Source organism: Triplophysa dalaica, chromosome 17 (genome assembly GCF_015846415.1).
Source record: "Triplophysa dalaica isolate WHDGS20190420 chromosome 17, ASM1584641v1, whole genome shotgun sequence".
Taxonomy (NCBI): Eukaryota; Metazoa; Chordata; class Actinopteri; order Cypriniformes; family Nemacheilidae; genus Triplophysa; species Triplophysa dalaica.
The window spans coordinates 11,463,297-11,480,655 of NC_079558.1; the positions used below are offsets into that span (position 1 = coordinate 11,463,297).

The following is a 17,359-nucleotide window of genomic DNA, read 5'->3' on the forward strand; positions in this document are numbered from 1 at the left end:
CTAAAAAAAAGAATAGACGTGGACAATGGTTTTCAACTTTTCGTAGCAGTAAAAAAGGCTTTAGTATGTAAGCAGTCCTAAACTGAACATGCTGTTCTTGTTTAAAGTTGGTCTTTACTGGATCTTCATAAATACCTTACAAAATCATTTTAGTTTTTAACAGCTGATGTACTTGTAATACATTATATTAATACATGTTTCAATAGGGTTTAGATCTTCATAGGTTTAAAAACAAGTCCACAGATATCATTAATAATAGCAACATTTCTCTATAGATATCTCTGTGGTAACTAAGCCATGTATAACACAATGTGCCCACTCACATTATGCCAAAGGTACATCAATGCTTCTTTTTACATTAAACAGTAAGTTCAGTATATATAATTTATACAACTACTGAACCAATTGTGTTTAGAGGGAGTACTGAAAATGTGTAATGACCGATTCTCAGACGAATAGATTTTATGTTTAATAATTTATTTTGGAAAGTGTAGAAAATCAAAGCTCAAAAGTCAAAAACTGTCAAATAGTAAACAGAAATATCAATTGTTGAAAGTTGTAAATCTGCAAAATACCTTATGTAGTTGTACTGTGTTTACAATTTACAGATGGCACAAAAGAAAAGAAACAGAACGGTGACTTGTATGCTTTAAATAGGATGAAGACAACATATTACTGTACAGTCCAAAGATCAAATCGATGACACTGTCACTAACATTCATTGGTCATTTACTATGCTAAACAGCTGTACACGCTATTAAATACAATGACAATTTTAATGCGCATTTTTTATGTATGTAACGCCGCACCGAAAGCACGAAAGCAAAAAATATATAATAAATATAATACAACGTGTTTAAGGTCTGCAGTATACGTCTGCGAAGGGGCGCTTGCTGCGTGTGACGCAGACAAACAGCAACCAATTGCAAGACACATATGCGCATCAGAGTTGCGCAGTTTCAATGTGAGGAGCGCAGCCATTACACTTGGTACTAAATCTTTACAAACCGTCGCAGGACTACATTGACTCGTTTTTTGTGAAAATTTCGTCTATGTATAAGGAGTTTAGCTAAAATTTAGGGCGGAATATTTACTGATTTCTACTCAGGAAAGTTCTAAAACTTTATAAACCAGGTTTTCTCACAAGGTTTAGCGTGTTTGCTAGTGCCACTGGAGGCTTACGTTTTGTGGATTTTTTTATCCCATAGACGGTTTGATTTGATATTAATTCAAATAGTCGTGTAATAATGGGCACACCTCTTAGAAATGAACCGTCTGCAGGTAGTTGCGATGACCTCACAACTGCAACCGACTCGACTGCAATCTTGTCTTCTGCACGAGCTCTACAACAAGGAGAGCAAATGAAGGCCCCGATTCCTGTTTTACTCTGTGAGTGCGTTTTTTTGCTTTCTGAAAGAGTTTTAATGCATTTTGGTTGCTTTTCACTTATTTATGAAAGACACTCAGGTTGCTTCCTGGTAATATGCTAGTTCTGTTACACTGTGTTTAATTCAACACGTTGCTCTGAATTTTTACTTAAAGACAATTATAAAAGACTTAGGAGTAACTTTTAGTGGTAATATATCTCATGTGTGATTGTATTGCAGTCTCTAAAAATATCTGAAAACTTTACAGGTGGGCAAGGAACTGAGGCAGTTTCGACATCATCTGAGTTTACCCATGGTGCCATTGTGCACCTCATTGAAGCAATGCAAAAGTGCTGGGATGTTTACAGTTCACGTGAGCGTGCACTTCTCTTCCAGAGTGTTCAAAAAGAACTGGAGAGCAACGGTTATTCCTTACCTTTAGAAAAGATTCGTCGAAAATGGAATAACCTCATTGTTACGTACAAACGGGTAAAAGATCGCAGTTTATTGTGTGGAGGCCCAACAAAGACTGCCTGGGAGTACTTTGAAGTATGTATGAATTGTGGAAAGATTATATGAATTCCATTTTGATTTAATCGACCATTTCATAGTCTAAACACCCAATTATATGCTTTTTTTCCACTACAGATGATGGATAATATTTTAGGAAAGACCAAATTTGTTCAGACAGCCCCTGCTTCGGCCACTCTTCTTGGATTTGCAACCACAGCTAAAGCCGCTGGAAAGTCAGATGTATGTCAGTCTAACAGCGTGCCAGTGGCTGCAATGACAACTCCATGTCTACTTCCCAGTGGCATTATCACAACATCTTCCCAGATCCCTACCCTGGTGACTTCCCCAGTGCTGTGCAAAGTTACCCCAAAAACAAACCCCAGTACCTCTTTCAGCACAGACAAACCTTTGTCCTCCATCTCAACCAGGCCAGCTTCACTGATGAGCCGTCATCCACTGAAGCGGAAATTAAGGCATCTTCGGCTCAACTCAATGGCTACGCGTGCAGCCCACCAGAATGGCCAAGCTGAGGAACGCACTTCATTGCTTCGTAATTTTCTCACCAGTCAAGAAGAGCATACTCGCGTAGAGAAGCAACGTCAACGCAAGATAGATGCACGAGAAAGGCGCAAAGAAAAGATTGCACGCATGATGGCAGATGAAATGGGAAGGGTGGCAACAGCACTGGAGTTGATCTCATCCAAGCAGGATACCATTATCGCTCTACTTCAGAGACTTGCTGACAAGCAATAAGAAAACGATAGTTAACTTTTCTAATATTACCTATTTAGCTGAATAAAATTTCAACAACTATATTCTATCCAATTCTGAAGTAATCATCAAGTCCACAATGGATTTGAGAACATGTTGTCTGTTCAAACTGCGTGAGTTAATAGTCTGTAAAATCTTATTACATTTCTTTTAACTTAGTTTGTCAGTATGCCATTGCGGAACCTGAAATTAAGTGAATGTAATGTATTCATTACCTAAAAAACTGATTCTCTTTTTTCTGTATATAGTTTCAAATAAACAGTGTTTTTCTTAACTGTATGATTTATTTTGTTGCACATTTACTAAATTTAACGTTAATTTGTCTAACTAACTAATGTAACCCCATGGTAACACTGACGTAGCTCAGTAAAGAGCAAATACGTTTTTGTAAGTAACGTTACGTCGTGTGTTTACGACAAAAAAATACTTGAAAATGGCGCGTTGACGACGTTTTTTTATAATACTTTCACGAGGCCGTGATATCAATAAAACTAACACGCTTATAAATTATGAAGTATCATGAATTTACTGTTACAAACATGCCTTTCGATACGTAGACCGCGTGGCCTAATGGATAAGGCGTCTGACTTCGGATCAGAAGATTGAGGGTTCGAGTCCCTTCGTGGTCGGTTTTTTCAGTTATTTCTTCTGTTTTACATATAAGCAATAAAAGGGCAATGTTAAAGTCGCACAGATGTGTGTTATCCATTAGAAATTCTACAATTTCAGTTACAGTCATACCATGTTAGTATATATTGTATGACATGCACATTACTGTATCAGCAGAGTGGCGCAGCGGAAGCGTGCTGGGCCCATAACCCAGAGGTCGATGGATCGAAACCATCCTCTGCTAGTTTTTTCATAATAAAATAACATCTAGAAACAAATGCAAGCACCTTTGCTCAAAATAGCTTTTGTTTATATAGATGTTAGCGTGCTGTATATAATACTGTATAATACATGGTAAACACTTTATCATTAAAAAGCATCATGCAATAATTACAAGCACTTTTGCTCAACATAACTTTTTTTAATATGTTTAAGCATGTATATAATAATACTGTATAATGAATGGTAAACAAAAAAATATCATACAAACTGCAAGTTTTTTGTTTTTATTCTAATTCAACCCGTCTTGCTTGCTTTGTTGAAGAATTTATCTTCTTCTGTTTGAGTCTCATCAAATTTCTTTTCTCTAACCTGGAAAAAACATATGTATTAGAGAAAATTGACGCCACATTACATCTTAAATATTTAATAAGGACAACATTTTCCTTTATGCATTCTGACCTATGAGCCCTCAGGACTACATCCTCCTCTGATGGCTCAGGTGGTCGCCTACTAGCTTCAGTAATGATTTCTGAGATCTTCAGTAAACAGTCTTCTAAATTTCTCTGTTGGCTTCTGCTAATCTCGGAGGTCACAAATAACTCCCCCGCTTTGTTGACACGAGTTGTATTCTGTTGACATGAGTATTTAGATGTATTTGTAGTAATGCATAGGCCTATTTTTGTAGTCTTTAAAGAAAATGTTTTTTTTTACCTTCAAAATAATCCCTTTTCTTACTTCTTCAGGAATCCAATGCGCTGTTTGGACGTGGAAACGGACCTCTGCTTTTGTACTGACTGCAACAGAATATAAATCGATCAAATTAATTACTGTGCTAAATTACAGATATTGCATAATACATGCAATTTATGTTTTTGAAATGCTATGTCATCAACAACAAATGATGATGAAAAAAAGTGATTTATAATTTACCCTTGTTGACATGTTGACCCCCTGGTCCGCTGCTCCGACTATACGTTATCTTTAGTTTATCTGGAAGACAGTTTTAATACTTACTGTATTGGCTGAACCATACCATTTACGTACACATTATAATCCTGGCAATTATTCTTCTTCATTTTACCGATTGGGACGTGCGAAAGCCGACCATCCTAATGAAACAGAATTTTTTTATTATTATTTTGCAACGCGATTTTTGCACATTACTAATAACCATATACGTTACAGTAAAACGATTATTCTTCTGAATTAGAAAATGTTACCTCTGTTGAATGTGGGTATTTATGCATGTGCAAATGACTATTTGCTATAGAACGTTTCGCTCGTAATTTGTCACTATTAAACACGTTTACCAAACGACGGCACATATCCATCGAAAAAGGCAGACTAGACACTCGTAAGGAACACACACTTTTCACTACGGATGCCGCCATGTTGTAATTTGGCTGTCAAGAAGAAACATCCGGGTTGCGCACTGTTATGATTCACACGTGCAGCTTTCCTACCTAGTGCACTTGGAAGTAAAAGGGTGGCTGTGTCAAATACCCCCACTTGCGGTCTTTGCCTTTGACCACTTGACTACTTTCATGACGTATTTCCTTTTTTTGGCACTAGTGTTCTAGTGGGGGTGAAGAACCCGAGTGAGCAAGTAGTATCTCTAACCCGATGGGATACTTAGCAAGTACAAACATATAACGTTGGTTAATAGGGGGTTTCTAATTATGACGTAAAAAGAAGTTTTACAAAATACATAATCCTAGAGTTTTCACCAATAAAATATGTAACACTACGATTTTCCACGAAATTATTTGTAATATGGAATTATATAGTCAAGTCAAATGTATTTATATAGCACTTTATTTTTATTGTATCAAAAAAACAAAAGAAAAACATATGTTAGCCAAACATAGAATAAATAAAGATATAACTCTAAAATGTAGTAGTATACATACAAAGCTTTCCGCAACATCTCGAGAGACCCGAGCAAAAAGTCTCAGGATTCCTATCCAGAACATGATGCATGATGGGATACGCTTTGCCTAAATACCGCTCCGAAGCGGTATTCAATCTAGTGTGCGATTTGTTTTTATCGTGTTTCCGGGACGGATCGGGTAGCGACGTACACACTGCCCTTTGGCATTTTTGAGACATTTTTTTATATATATATATATTTTAATATGCTTCAGAAACAATTACAATAAGGCAATTAAATTTGACAATACAATTTCTAAGAAAGACCAGAGCACAAATAAAACAAAAAAGAATGTACATTTAGAAAAAAAACATACAATTACTGAGTAAAGGATAAATTAATTAAAATAAGACACAAGGATAGAAAAAAAATTAAAATGAAACTCTAATAACCTACATAACATCAGGGTCTTCTAAAAGCTCAAACTCTTCAACCTATTTCAAAAGTTTTCGTCCGACTTTCGATTTAATTTGACGAAAACAATGGTTTTGATTTTTAGGCACTTACACTTATGAATATGGAATTTTCCCAAAATAAGGAAATTATTTATCAAAAATCCAAAGTTTGACTCCTTTATAATAACTCCAAAAAATATATCCCTTTTGGAAAAAGCCAATAGATCAATTGAATTCATTAGCCACTCATACAAATCACACCAAAAAGCTCTACTGTATTGACAATTAAAAAACAAATTAGATTAGATTAGATTAGATTAGATTCAACTTTATTTTCATTACACATATAAAAGTACAGTGTAACGAAATGTAGTTTAGGTCTAACCAGAAGTGCAATTAGCAAGTGCAGGATATACAGTGTGAATAAATACAGAATACAATATTAGGAAAAATACTATACAATAGGCATGTACTATGAAAATACTTTACAGAAGGAATGTTCTATGAAAATATGACAGTCAGTATGTACTATGAACAATACATACAGATACAAAAGGCTATGTACTGTGGACATTAATGAACAGGTGGTTATGAACAGATAACAATTTAGACTATACAATAGTGCAAGTGACTTAAGTTTGCATTAATTATAGACATTAGCTTTTAAAGTTGCAGTGCAATAGATGAGTCAATGCGGTTATTAAAGGTACGGTGCAGTATATTAGTTAGTGCGGTTATTGAAGTTATAGTGCCATAGATGAGTAGATGCAGTTAATAGAGTTACAGTGCAGTAGATAAGTTAATGCAGTTATTGAAGTTATAGTGCAGTAGATGAGTTAATGCAGTTATTGAAGTTATAGTGCAATAGATGAGTTAATGCAGTTATTCAAGTTATAGTGCAGTAGATAAGTTAGTGCAGTTATTGAAGTTACAGTGCAGTAGATGAGTAGATGCAGTTAATAGAGTTACAGTGCAGTAGATAAGTTAGTGCAGTTATTGAAGTTACAGTGCAGTAGATTAGTTAGTGCAGTTATTGAAGTTACAGTGCAGTAGATGAGTAAATGCAGTTTGAAAGTAGTCCATTAGTGCAAATGAGCATTCAGTATAATATTCCTGGTGTGCAAGTGAGCAGTATAGAGTTCAAATGATGCTATGTGTGTGTAAACAGTCCGGTGGGGCAGATAACATAAAGTACTGGTGTGTACAGTTCAGTTATGCATGGCAGACCTGTAGTGCAATGTAAACAGTGTAATAGCAGCATTGAAGTTAAATTTATGAGGGGTAGTGGAATCAGTGGCGGGCAGAGTTCAATAATGAAACAGCTCTGGGAAAAAAGCTGTTTCCTAGCCTGCTGGTTCTTGTCCGGAGGCACCTGAAGCGCCTACCAGGAGGCAGGAGAGTAAACAGTCTATGAGCAGGGTGAGAGGAGTCCATGAGAATGCTGGGAGCTCGACGCAGACAGCGTTTCTTCTGGATGTCCTCAATGGAAGAGAGTGTAGTCCCTGTGATGAGCTGGGCTGTTTTCACCACCCGCTGCGCCTTCTTGACCAGGCATGAGGTGTTGGTGGTCCAGGACAGGTCCTCCGAAATATGGGTCCCCAGGAACTTAAAACTGGAAAAATGTGCTGTTGTTTAAATTAATATTAAACCTATATCTAAGAAATTCCAAGGAAGGATAAATATCATTAAATACTTTATAATGTAACAGACTAAGAGCGGTTCAAAAGCACCGTATGACGACAAAAAATTCAAGGACCGTGACGTCGCCAATTCAAGGACCGGAGCCAGGCCTGGGGTTGGGGCTCGTATGCGAGCGCCTGGCAGTCGGGCCTCCCCCCATGGGGTCCCAAGGAGCGACGTGGGGCCACACTCCCATGGACCCACCACCTGCAGGAGGGACCGTAAGGAGCCGGTGCAAAGTGGATCGGGCGGCAGTCGAAGGTGGGGGCCTCGACAACCCGATCACTGGACACGGAATCTAGCTCTAGGGACATGGAATTCGTCCTCTCTGACGGGGAAGGAGCCTGAGATTGTGTGTGAGGTTCAGAGATTCCGACTAGAGATAGTCGGGATCACCTCTACGCACAGCTTGGGCTCTGGAACCACACTCCTCGAGGGAGGATGGACTCTTCACCACTCTGGAGTTGCCCATGGTGAAAGGCGGCGGGCTGGTGTGGGTTTGCTTATAGCCCCCCAGCTCAGCCGCCATGTGTTGGAGTTTACCCCGGTGAATGAGAGGGTCGCTTCGCTGCGCCTTCGGGTCGGGGATAGGTCTCTCACTGTCGTGTGCGCCTATGGGCCAAACGGCAGTGTAGAGTACCCGGCCTTCTTGGAGACTCTGGGAGGGGTGCTGGAAAGCGCCCCGACGGGGGACTCCGTCGTTCTGCTGGGGGACTTCAACGCCCACGTGGGCAACAGTGACAGTGACACCTGGAGGGGCGTGATTGGGAGGAACGGCCCCCCTGATCTGAACCCGAGTGGTGTTCTGTTATTGGACTTCTGTGCTAGTTACAGCTTGGCCATAACGAACACCATGTTTTAAGCATAAGGGTGTCCATCAGTACAAATGACACCAGGACACCCTTGGCCGGAGGTCGATGATCGACTTTGTGGTTCTTTCATCTGACCTACGGCCGTATGTCTTGGACACTCGGGTGAAGAGAGGGGCGGAGCTGTCAACTGATCACCACCTGGTGGTGAGTTGGATACGAGTCAAGAAACTCCTCGGTGGCAGGGCACCGGGGATAGATGAGATCCGCCCTGAGTACCTCAAGTCTCTGGATGTTGTGGGGCTGTCTTGGCTGACACGCCTCTGCAGCACCGCGTGGCGGTCGGGGACAGTGCCATTGGACTGGCAGACCGGTGTGGTGGTCCCTCTTTTTAAGAAGGGGGACCGGAGGGTGTGCTCCAACTATCGGGGATCACACTTCTCAGCCTCCCCCGGAAAGTCTATGCCAGGGAGAGGAGAATCCGGCCGATGGTAGAACCTCAGATTCAGGAGGAACAGTGTGGATTTTGTCCCGGGCATGAAACGCTGGACCAGCTCTATACCCTCTCCAGGGTGCTGGAGGGTTCATGGGAGTTTGCCCATCCAATCCACATGTGTTTTGTGGATTTGGAGAAGGCATTCGACTGTGTCCCTCGCGGCATCTTGTGGAGGGGGCTCCGGGAGTATGGGATTCGGGACCCTTTGCTAAGGGCTATCCGGTCCCTGTACGACCGGAGCTTGGTTCGCATTGCCGGCAGTAAGTCAGACTTGTTTCCGGAGCATGTTGGTCTCCGGCAGGGCTGCCCTTTGTCGCAGGTTCTGTTCATAGTTTTTATGGACAGAATTTCTAGGCGCAGCCAGGGGCCGGAGGGCGTCGGGTTTGGGGACCACACGATTTCATCTCTGCTCTTTGCGGATGATGTCATCGTGCTGGCCCCATCAGACCAGGACCTTCAGCATGCACTGGGACGGTTTGCAGCCGAGTGTGAAGCGGCTGGCATGAGAATCAGCACCTCCAAATCTGAGGCCATGGTTCTCAGTCGGAAAATGGTGGCTTGCCCACTTCAGGTAGGTGGAGAGTTCCTGCCTCAAGTGGAGGAGTTCAAGTATCTGGGGGTCTTGTTCACGAGTGAGGGAAGGATGGAACGAGAGATTGTAGTAATGCGGTCGCTGTACCGGTCTGTCGTGGTGAAGAAGGAGCTGAGCCGCAAGGCGAAGCTCTCGATTTACCGGTCAATCTACGTTCCTATTCCCACCTATGGTCATGAGCTGTGGGTCATGACCGAAAGGACAAGATCCCGGATACAAGCGGGCGAAATGAGCTTTCTCCGCAGGGTGGCTGGGCGATCCCTTAGAGATAGGGTGAGAAGCTCGGTCACTCGGGAGGAGCTCAGAGTAGATCCGCTGCTCCTCCACATCGAGAGGGGCCAGCTGAGGTGGCTCGGGCATCTTTTCCGGATGCATGTCCCACCGGGAGGAGACCCCGGGGAAGACCTAGGACACGCTGGAGGGACTTTGTCTCCCGGCTGGCCTGGGAACGCCTTGGTGTCCCCCCGGAAGAGCTGGAGGAAGTGTCTAGGGAGAGGGAAGTCTGGGCATCCCTGCTTAGACTGCAGCCCCCGCGACCCGGCCCCGGATAAGCGGAAGAAAACTAACGAACAAACTTTATAATGTACTTCCTCAGACTTGCGCTCTTCCTGCCTGTCGCGTACATGCGCTATCAAGTGGCCAAGACCGCAAGTGGGGTATTTGAAACCAGCCTGTGTGTTTTCAGAAACGTTTGTAATGGACGAAATTACTTGTATCCATTTTAAGAATTATAGTATTCAGCTTGTTTTATTTGTCGGGGTTTTACTTTTTTACTTCTCTTACATTGTGCAGATTATAAAAGTTTCATTGCCAATCAGTTATTTTATCACGTTATTTACTTACCTAAGGCAGTGGTTAAACGTAATCCTTCACATAAAAGTAAGGTTCCACCGAGATTTGAACTCGGATCGCTGGATTCAGAGTCCAGAGTGCTAACCATTACACCATGGAACCTGTTGACTCAAAACGTCTCAATAAATTGGTGTATTTCTACAAATACTACGTGTTTCACAATCAATTTAGATTTAGTCAATCAATCCCTGTACGGCCCTTTAAAATTTAAAGAATCTCGATGCCTATTTAAGAATCTTACTGAAAATCCAACACTTGAAATGAGTCAAAAACGCTCCACCCCAGATGGGACTCGAACCCACAATCCCTGGCTTAGGAGGCCAGTGCCTTATCCATTAGGCCACTGGGGCCACGTTGAATTGTTGGAAAATCACTTTGTAGTCAATCATGAGCCAAATTTTAATATTTAATATAATATTTTATAATGTACTTTATTTTCTGGAGTAACAACTTTAAAAAATTGTTTTTCCCAGCCATTATTTGCATAGTGAATTCCAGTTGCATAAATCAACGTATGTTGGGGATCGCTGTAAATGACTTTACGTTACGTTACGCCTTGATTCTTTAAAACGCCCTGATTGATAGAAGACCTTAACAAGCGTGAACATCGTGCGTATTGGAACCAGACTCTTAATGTTTACGTTACCCTTCCCGCAATTTGTCCGTAGATAGGATATAGGAGGAACAACAGGCGCTTTGCCAACTTTATTTCCTGGCTGAAGAGACAATCCTGATATTAAATCCAATGTACCTAGCATTAGCCTGCATACTCTAGCCTTCCTCGCCGGCTAGAGGAATGCTGTCATTTAGTTAGGCTGATATATTTTCCCATTTAGATTACCCACATTTCAGCAAGCACAATGAATTTACTACCATCCAATCCACACGGCAATGGATTACTTCATGCTGGATTTAACCAGGATCACGGTAAGAAGTTACTCTTCACTAGAAAGCAAGCTAACGCCACAAATTCACAGCTAACGTTACCGTTATGAATCGTAAAACGTACGACGCCAGTGAGCTGTGATTTATTCATCACGGTATAAACATAATTGGGGTTTGATGTGGATGATACATTTAATTGTAAGGTTTGTTATTGAAGTTAACTAATTGTTTTACCCAAACAGACAGCCAACTAAGAGCTGGTTAGCAACAAGGATGTAGTCACATGAGTGTTTTGCTTTAATGGCTGGGGTCAGCAATATTTTGTTTTATTCTTTCATTTTTGTTCTGTTTGATCCCCAGCTGCATGTTTGACTATAAAATACAATGTTGTTATAAAGATACGGTTTTGGCATATTATAAATTCAATAAAGACCGCAATTCCCTTGATGTTGCCAAGCTAACCCAATGCTAGCTAGCTATCTTCGCTACTGTTTTGTGACTTGCGATATGATCATTTTGATAACGAATACTCAATACATTCGACTATACTTACGTTATATGATTGTACCACAATAAACATATCATCGTGTGAGCATTAAGTGTGATTGGGTAACTATTTCGAAATAAGCTTTTAATGACGCATCCCCAAATCTTAACGGGATCGTTCGTGCAGTTCGCTAAATGTCATATTTTAATTTACATTTTGCTCTAGCCTTTTATTGCACTACTTGTTGCACTACTTGAGGACCAACATCATTGCTGCTAAAGGAAGGTCTGCACTTTTGTCACCAGGACCGATGTGCTAACGTCAAGCTTTCAAAAGTTGCCACAAAAACGTACATATTGTCACATGTCCTTGAGAGCAAATAATGCCAAGGTACAAGTTTAAACATTCTACTTAGTAAGCATATATTAGATTTTCATTATGTTCTGATATAATGATGATAACGAAGACAAACAGGCCTGAATATTGACAAGCCTTCATGATGGCATGCGACATGCACATATGGTTTGTTTACACGGTCTAGAGCAGTCGTCTCCATCCGTCTTGTAAGCGAGTTCTACCTGAGCGAGTGCTACCTGAAGAGATATAATTCATTTAGAACCCAGTCCTACGTGGCACCCCTGACAGAATGTTTTAGATCTTGGGAGAGATCCCAATATGTTGATAACATACTTTCAAACTGTAAACATGCGATGCATTATTTTTTTGGCTCACAGGATCAAATTGAGTTTTGTTTAATATATTTTTGCACTTGAATGTATTAAAGCTTAAAACATGTGCTAATAATAACATTTCATGCTGATAGAAGCACTTCCTTGATCGGTATAGTCACATATTCAGCAACTGTCCTGAGAATTATCGTTGAGCCCTGTGTTATGCGGGCGGGCACCTTGGATGTCCTTGGAATGTCCTGTTAAAGGTTATGCAGTTTGCCGGTGAGCAGCAAGGAAATCTAAGTGTTGAGACAGGGATTCTTTATTTACAGTTAGTTTTTTTTATATTTGATTTTATCCTTCCAGGATGTTTTGCATGTGGAATGGAGAATGGATTCAGGGTATATAACGCCGATCCCCTCAAAGAAAAGGAAAAACAAGGTGGGTTTTATTAATACATGTAAATATTTTAAACATGTTTAGCTGAGCAAAAGTTCTTTGTTATAAATCCATGATGACACATCATAGATTTTTCAATGCATGCATTTTTAATGATCTGAAGATCTTGTTTTTTTTAAATCAAATCACTTTTACTGTAACATCACCACAGCACAAGTGCCATGGTATGTGAAATTCTTGAGAGCATGCTCCAGAAAGTGCAGAAACAATTTACATATAGACGACACTATTTACATACTTGCAGACTTATGCAGATGACAGTGAGCAATATACACATACATAAACTCCGTACACACAGTGTACTATTAGACATACTAACAGTTATCAATACATATTATACACCATATGTTCACATTCTGCATTATGTACACATATATATTATATTATACATAACCAATATTTAAAAGCGTGTGTCTATCGTAGACCGTTATACTAACATGGATATAACAAATAAAACATTCAATAAACTTTTGGGTGGTGAAAAAGCAAAAATACACATAGAGACCACACCAAAAACGTAACTATCATTACATTTATAACACGAGAACGTCTGTTTTGCAGTCACCATCCACACAATGGTATCAATGTTTTGAACATTTAGGCTTTATTATGTTGTAGGTGTCTCATTATTTTGTGTCTTTGCTCTCAGAGTTTCTTGAGGGAGGAATTGGTCATGTGGAGATGCTTTTTCGGTGCAATTATCTTGCGCTTGTTGGTGGTGGAAAAAAACCCAAATATCCTCCCAATAAAGGTATACTTTTCTCAAAGACAACGGTCTAAATTGCTCTATATGTAGCACATATTGAGAAGCACATATTGAGAAGCACATACATGTAGATCATAATGAATCGTCATGCTTTAATTCAGTAGATGAGCTAGGGTTCACAGTAAAATAATTTTATCATGCAGATGCAAGTACACATGTAAAACTATTTTCCTCTTTTTTTGTGTAAGTGATGATTTGGGATGACCTCAAGAAAAAGACTGTGATCGAGATTGAGTTTTCAACAGAGGTTAAAGCTGTAAAGCTACGACGTGACAGGTAGTTATAATCACCCTTATATGCTCTTGATGTTTTTATTTCTTTTTAATATTTGTTAGATTTTGATCTAGAAAGTATTTGTGCATAAACATAATAGGAATAGTTCATCCAAACTTAAAAATGGGTTCATAATTTACTCACCTAAATGCCATCGCTTTATGCTCCCTTCGTTTAGATAAACGCAAACAAATAATTTTACTCTAAAATACTGTCACCTACTGTGTCACCTTATCATCTTCAAGGGAACTAACTGTGTCTTAAATTGTGTCAAATATTAGTCTTTCATTTAGCCTAAACTTCAACCTGTATAGGTCTTAGAAAATCATTGAAGGCATACTGTTTGCCTTGCAGAATTGTGGTCGTCCTGGATTCCATGATCAAAGTCTTTACATTTACACACAATCCTCATCAGCTGCATGTCTTTGAAACATGCTATAACCCTAAAGGTAGATTGTACACCCCATCACAAAGTATTAAATGAAATGAATTCAGTGTACCGGCTTGCATTCTGAACTTTTAATACAAATTGTTCAAAAGTTATTCACAAAATTACAAAAAACACCTATATCTTTGATTTTCTCTGCAGGTTTGTGTGTCTTGTGCCCGAACAGCAACAATTCATTGCTAGCATTCCCTGCAACTCACTCTGGACATGTTCAGATTGTGGACCTGGCCAACACAGAGAAACCGCCTGTTGATATTCCTGCCCACGAGGGGGCTCTGTGCTGCATCGCCCTCAACCTACAGGGCACCCGAATAGCAACAGCATCTGAAAAAGTGAGTTTTGAGTTGAGATTCACTCTTCGATTATTCTAGGACTAATAACGAATGCATATGTGATTGGATAATAGAGAAAGTGTCTTTTTCTTTAGGGGACTTTGATCAGAATATTTGACACCTCAGCAGGTCATCTTATTCAGGAGCTAAGAAGAGGATCACAAACTGCCAACATATACTGGTAAATCTTGATGTGCATACCATCTACTATATTCTACCAGATGTGTAATGTGTGTATGTAACTGTGTGTCTTTCAGCATCAACTTCAATCAGGACGCATCTCTTATCTGCGTATCCAGCGATCATGGAACAATCCATATATTCGCTGCAGAGGATCCCAAAAGAAACAGGCAATCCAGGTTTGTGATGATCAATTGTCGTTGATTTAAGCAGATTTTAAGTAATTATTTTTTTGCTTGCAGTGTTTATAAATATTTTGTTTCTTGCAGCTTGGCATCAGCCAGTTTTCTACCCAAGTATTTCAGCTCCAAATGGAGTTTCTCCAAGTTCCAGGTCCCATCTGGTTCTCCATGTGTCTGTGCCTTTGGAACAGAACCAAATGCTGTTATAGGTAGACTGAAGTTTATGGTTTTGATAGCATGCGGTTAACAATTAGCTATCTGGTAGTGCAATTGTAAGCGTTTTTGCATGGATGGTCAAAGAAATTGTTTATTAGACTGTAATATTCATACAACCATATGACAATACTGTTCAATATAAATAATTTATCATTTAACTAACATTTCCACCAAATCATTCTCTTCCTTCAAGCTATTTGTGCTGATGGCAGCTACTACAAGTTTTTGTTCAACCAGAAAGGGGAGTGCTCAAGAGATGTTTATGCACAGTTCTTGGAAATGACTGACGAGACGATCTGAGTGTCAACCCTACTTCACTTTATACGTTTCTGTTTTTTCTCCAAGTTAAAGGATATCCAAGGACTCGTGTGGCATTCATGTGATAGACTCCTTTTTTTTTTGGAGATCATCATGTCACTGACTTGGAGGAGAGACCAAAAGATACTCTCAATGATCTCTTCATTCAAACTATAAGAGACCTGAAAAATCAGAGAGATTACTGAATAAATGGGACTTCACAGGACTGAAGTACTGTGAGAAAGGGGAGATCTTTTTTTTGGAAAACTGGTTTTTAAACGTCTTCCATGGGATTTTTTTTAAAGCGTTGGATGTCCTTGGCTAGGTAGCAAGAGCGATTTTCTTTGTCCACTAACAGAAACCTAATCTAATGCAGTGCCTCTGTATTAATGATGAGAGGAGCATCATTTATAGTATGTATTTACAAACTACTTAGTAGTGTTAGGTATTGTTTAACATGCTGTATGAACACAAAATACCATTGAAAATTATGTAACTACAGACTTTCAGTGTATAGACTAGTTTAACAAAAACATTTTGTGTAAACGTGTGCTCCTCATTTCTTGTAATGCAGTTTTCTTTATTTATTTTTTGCAAGTTGCTGTTGAACTTTAAGAGGAAGAGATGTATTCTCCTTCCTCTAAAGAGTTCTGTCGTTTTACTTGAAGGGATACTCCCCCTGGTTGTTCCAAACATCTATACATTGCATTGTTCTGATAAACACAACAATGGATAATTGTAAAAATGTTAATGACTGACATTTCTGGGATATCAATGACTGCCATAGTAGAAAAAAAATAAAATGATAGTCAACGGTGCCCGGTTTGCTTTCCTAAATTCAAAATTTGCATTTAACGGAACAAAAAAATGAATTAAATAATTTTTTCTACTATGGTAGTCAATGATGTCCCAGAAATGTCAATCTTTCTCGGAGTTCATCAGAACAAAGAAATGTATGCACCTTTGGAACAACTTGAGGGTGAGAATATGATGACAGAATTTTGGGTGGACTATCTCTTTATGCCAATTTGCTAAAACAAACACAAAGGGTATAAAATTAAAATTTTGTCATGCATATGTTTTGGTCCTCATTAATTAAAATGAAATCTACGAAACTGTAATAAAAATATAGGTTCTCATCCGAAAACTAATCGAGAATAACTGCTTTGCAAGGTTATATGTAAACAATTGTCTGGATGTAAATTAGATGCATCCAGTGGTTGGAACTGAACACAAACCACAATGAGCACTTCATATGTTAGTAACAATACTTTTTCATACCAAATCAAACCACTAAATTCCCTCACTATTGCACTTAACAGTGTGCCTGGTCTAATCGTGTAATGATTTTGTATTTTAAATGTATTCTTCTTTTAATCATAACTGTTATTTGAAATTTATATGTAAGCAATTTTGTTACTCATTTAATGCTTAAATGTGCAAGTGATTGTTGCTTTATTTTAAGAGTATGATGTTCATATGTTGTTTGACTGTGAGACCTGAAGGAATGGCCACAGAAATCAGCCACATATGACTGATTAAAAGCAGATTGTACAAATAAGAATGGAAAATCATTTCTTTTGAACTCCAAGCTGACACTATGACATACAAGTCTACCTGAGCTGAAATTACTCACTTGCATTTGTCATTTAGTATTTATGTTACATGCAGATTCTCTCTTCAGCTTATCCTTCTCTTTAATTGTTTAACTCTATGATAAGTATTATAATGTCATGGTGAATGTGCAATGCAACATACTAGCATCATCGCAACGGCACGTGACCTTAATATCAGCATTGCCGTAATGTTCTACTCGGCTATGGTGAATTAAAGGTGGGTGCTATAAGTTTTTTAAACATTTTATTAACGTTACATCGCACAATCAATGTCAGGGCGATCAAATCAAAAGGTTATTAGTGGGTCAATG

The 17,359-nt window shown here is 39.3% G+C and overlaps 3 protein-coding genes and 4 non-coding genes across 8 annotated transcripts; 4 read left to right on the forward strand and 3 right to left on the reverse strand.

Annotated features, from left to right (window-relative positions):
• The first annotated feature begins 618 nt into the window (after positions 1-618).
• LOC130439377 (uncharacterized) lies at positions 619-2,925 on the forward strand. Its single transcript, XM_056771983.1, has 3 exons — positions 619-1,389; positions 1,636-1,916; positions 2,016-2,925. The coding sequence occupies exons 1-3, from the start codon at positions 1,248-1,250 to the stop codon at positions 2,631-2,633; spliced, it is 1,041 nt and encodes a 346-aa protein (XP_056627961.1). The 5' UTR covers positions 619-1,247; the 3' UTR covers positions 2,634-2,925.
• Positions 2,926-3,207: 282 nt separating this feature from the next.
• Positions 3,208-3,280, forward strand: trnar-ucg (transfer RNA arginine (anticodon UCG)). The gene has a single exon. It is a non-coding gene; the product is annotated as a tRNA-Arg (tRNA).
• A 152-nt stretch (positions 3,281-3,432) lies between these two features.
• trnam-cau (transfer RNA methionine (anticodon CAU)) lies at positions 3,433-3,504 on the forward strand. Its single transcript has one exon. It is a non-coding gene; the product is annotated as a tRNA-Met (tRNA).
• Positions 3,505-3,693: 189 nt separating this feature from the next.
• On the reverse strand, positions 3,694-4,908 carry mrpl58 (mitochondrial ribosomal protein L58). 2 transcript variants are annotated; one of them, XM_056771749.1, is made up of 6 exons: positions 4,703-4,908; positions 4,564-4,591; positions 4,413-4,472; positions 4,194-4,276; positions 3,942-4,111; positions 3,694-3,851 (listed from the first exon to the last, which is right to left on the reverse strand). In XM_056771749.1, the coding sequence occupies exons 1-6, from the start codon at positions 4,871-4,873 to the stop codon at positions 3,767-3,769; spliced, it is 597 nt and encodes a 198-aa protein (XP_056627727.1). In that variant the 5' UTR covers positions 4,874-4,908; the 3' UTR covers positions 3,694-3,766. The 2 variants fall into 2 exon arrangements, with proteins under 2 accessions (XP_056627727.1, XP_056627726.1); XM_056771748.1 differs by having other exon boundaries at positions 3,698-4,111.
• Positions 4,909-10,266: 5,358 nt separating this feature from the next.
• Positions 10,267-10,338, reverse strand: trnaq-cug (transfer RNA glutamine (anticodon CUG)). The gene has a single exon. It is a non-coding gene; the product is annotated as a tRNA-Gln (tRNA).
• Positions 10,339-10,513: 175 nt separating this feature from the next.
• trnar-ccu (transfer RNA arginine (anticodon CCU)) lies at positions 10,514-10,586 on the reverse strand. Its single transcript has one exon. It is a non-coding gene; the product is annotated as a tRNA-Arg (tRNA).
• Positions 10,587-10,794: 208 nt separating this feature from the next.
• wdr45b (WD repeat domain 45B) lies at positions 10,795-16,996 on the forward strand. Its single transcript, XM_056772078.1, has 10 exons — positions 10,795-11,163; positions 12,646-12,720; positions 13,388-13,489; positions 13,693-13,780; positions 14,132-14,226; positions 14,367-14,557; positions 14,653-14,738; positions 14,815-14,916; positions 15,007-15,128; positions 15,329-16,996. The coding sequence occupies exons 1-10, from the start codon at positions 11,097-11,099 to the stop codon at positions 15,433-15,435; spliced, it is 1,035 nt and encodes a 344-aa protein (XP_056628056.1). The 5' UTR covers positions 10,795-11,096; the 3' UTR covers positions 15,436-16,996.
• Positions 16,997-17,359: the final 363 nt, after the last annotated feature.

Excerpts from the sequence above, each read along its gene's own strand:
- LOC130439377 (XM_056771983.1), top strand. The coding sequence starts at position 1,248 with ATGGGCACACCTCTTAGAAATGAACCGTCTGCAGGTAGTTGCGATGAC. Across the intron at positions 1,390-1,635 it reads CCCGATTCCTGTTTTACTCT|GTGGGCAAGGAACTGAGGCA; the intron begins GTGAGTGCGTTT and ends AAAACTTTACAG. Across the intron at positions 1,917-2,015 it reads CTGCCTGGGAGTACTTTGAA|ATGATGGATAATATTTTAGG; the intron begins GTATGTATGAAT and ends TTTCCACTACAG.
- mrpl58 (XM_056771748.1), bottom strand. The coding sequence starts at position 4,873 with ATGGCGGCATCCGTAGTGAAAAGTGTGTGTTCCTTACGAGTGTCTAGT. Across the intron at positions 4,277-4,412 it reads GGGTCAACATGTCAACAAGG|TCAGTACAAAAGCAGAGGTC; the intron begins GTAAATTATAAA and ends ATTCTGTTGCAG. Across the intron at positions 4,112-4,193 it reads GAAAAGGGATTATTTTGAAG|AATACAACTCGTGTCAACAA; the intron begins GTAAAAAAAAAC and ends TCATGTCAACAG.
- wdr45b (XM_056772078.1), top strand. The coding sequence starts at position 11,097 with ATGAATTTACTACCATCCAATCCACACGGCAATGGATTACTTCATGCT. Across the intron at positions 14,739-14,814 it reads CAAACTGCCAACATATACTG|CATCAACTTCAATCAGGACG; the intron begins GTAAATCTTGAT and ends TGTGTCTTTCAG. Across the intron at positions 14,917-15,006 it reads AAAAGAAACAGGCAATCCAG|CTTGGCATCAGCCAGTTTTC; the intron begins GTTTGTGATGAT and ends TGTTTCTTGCAG.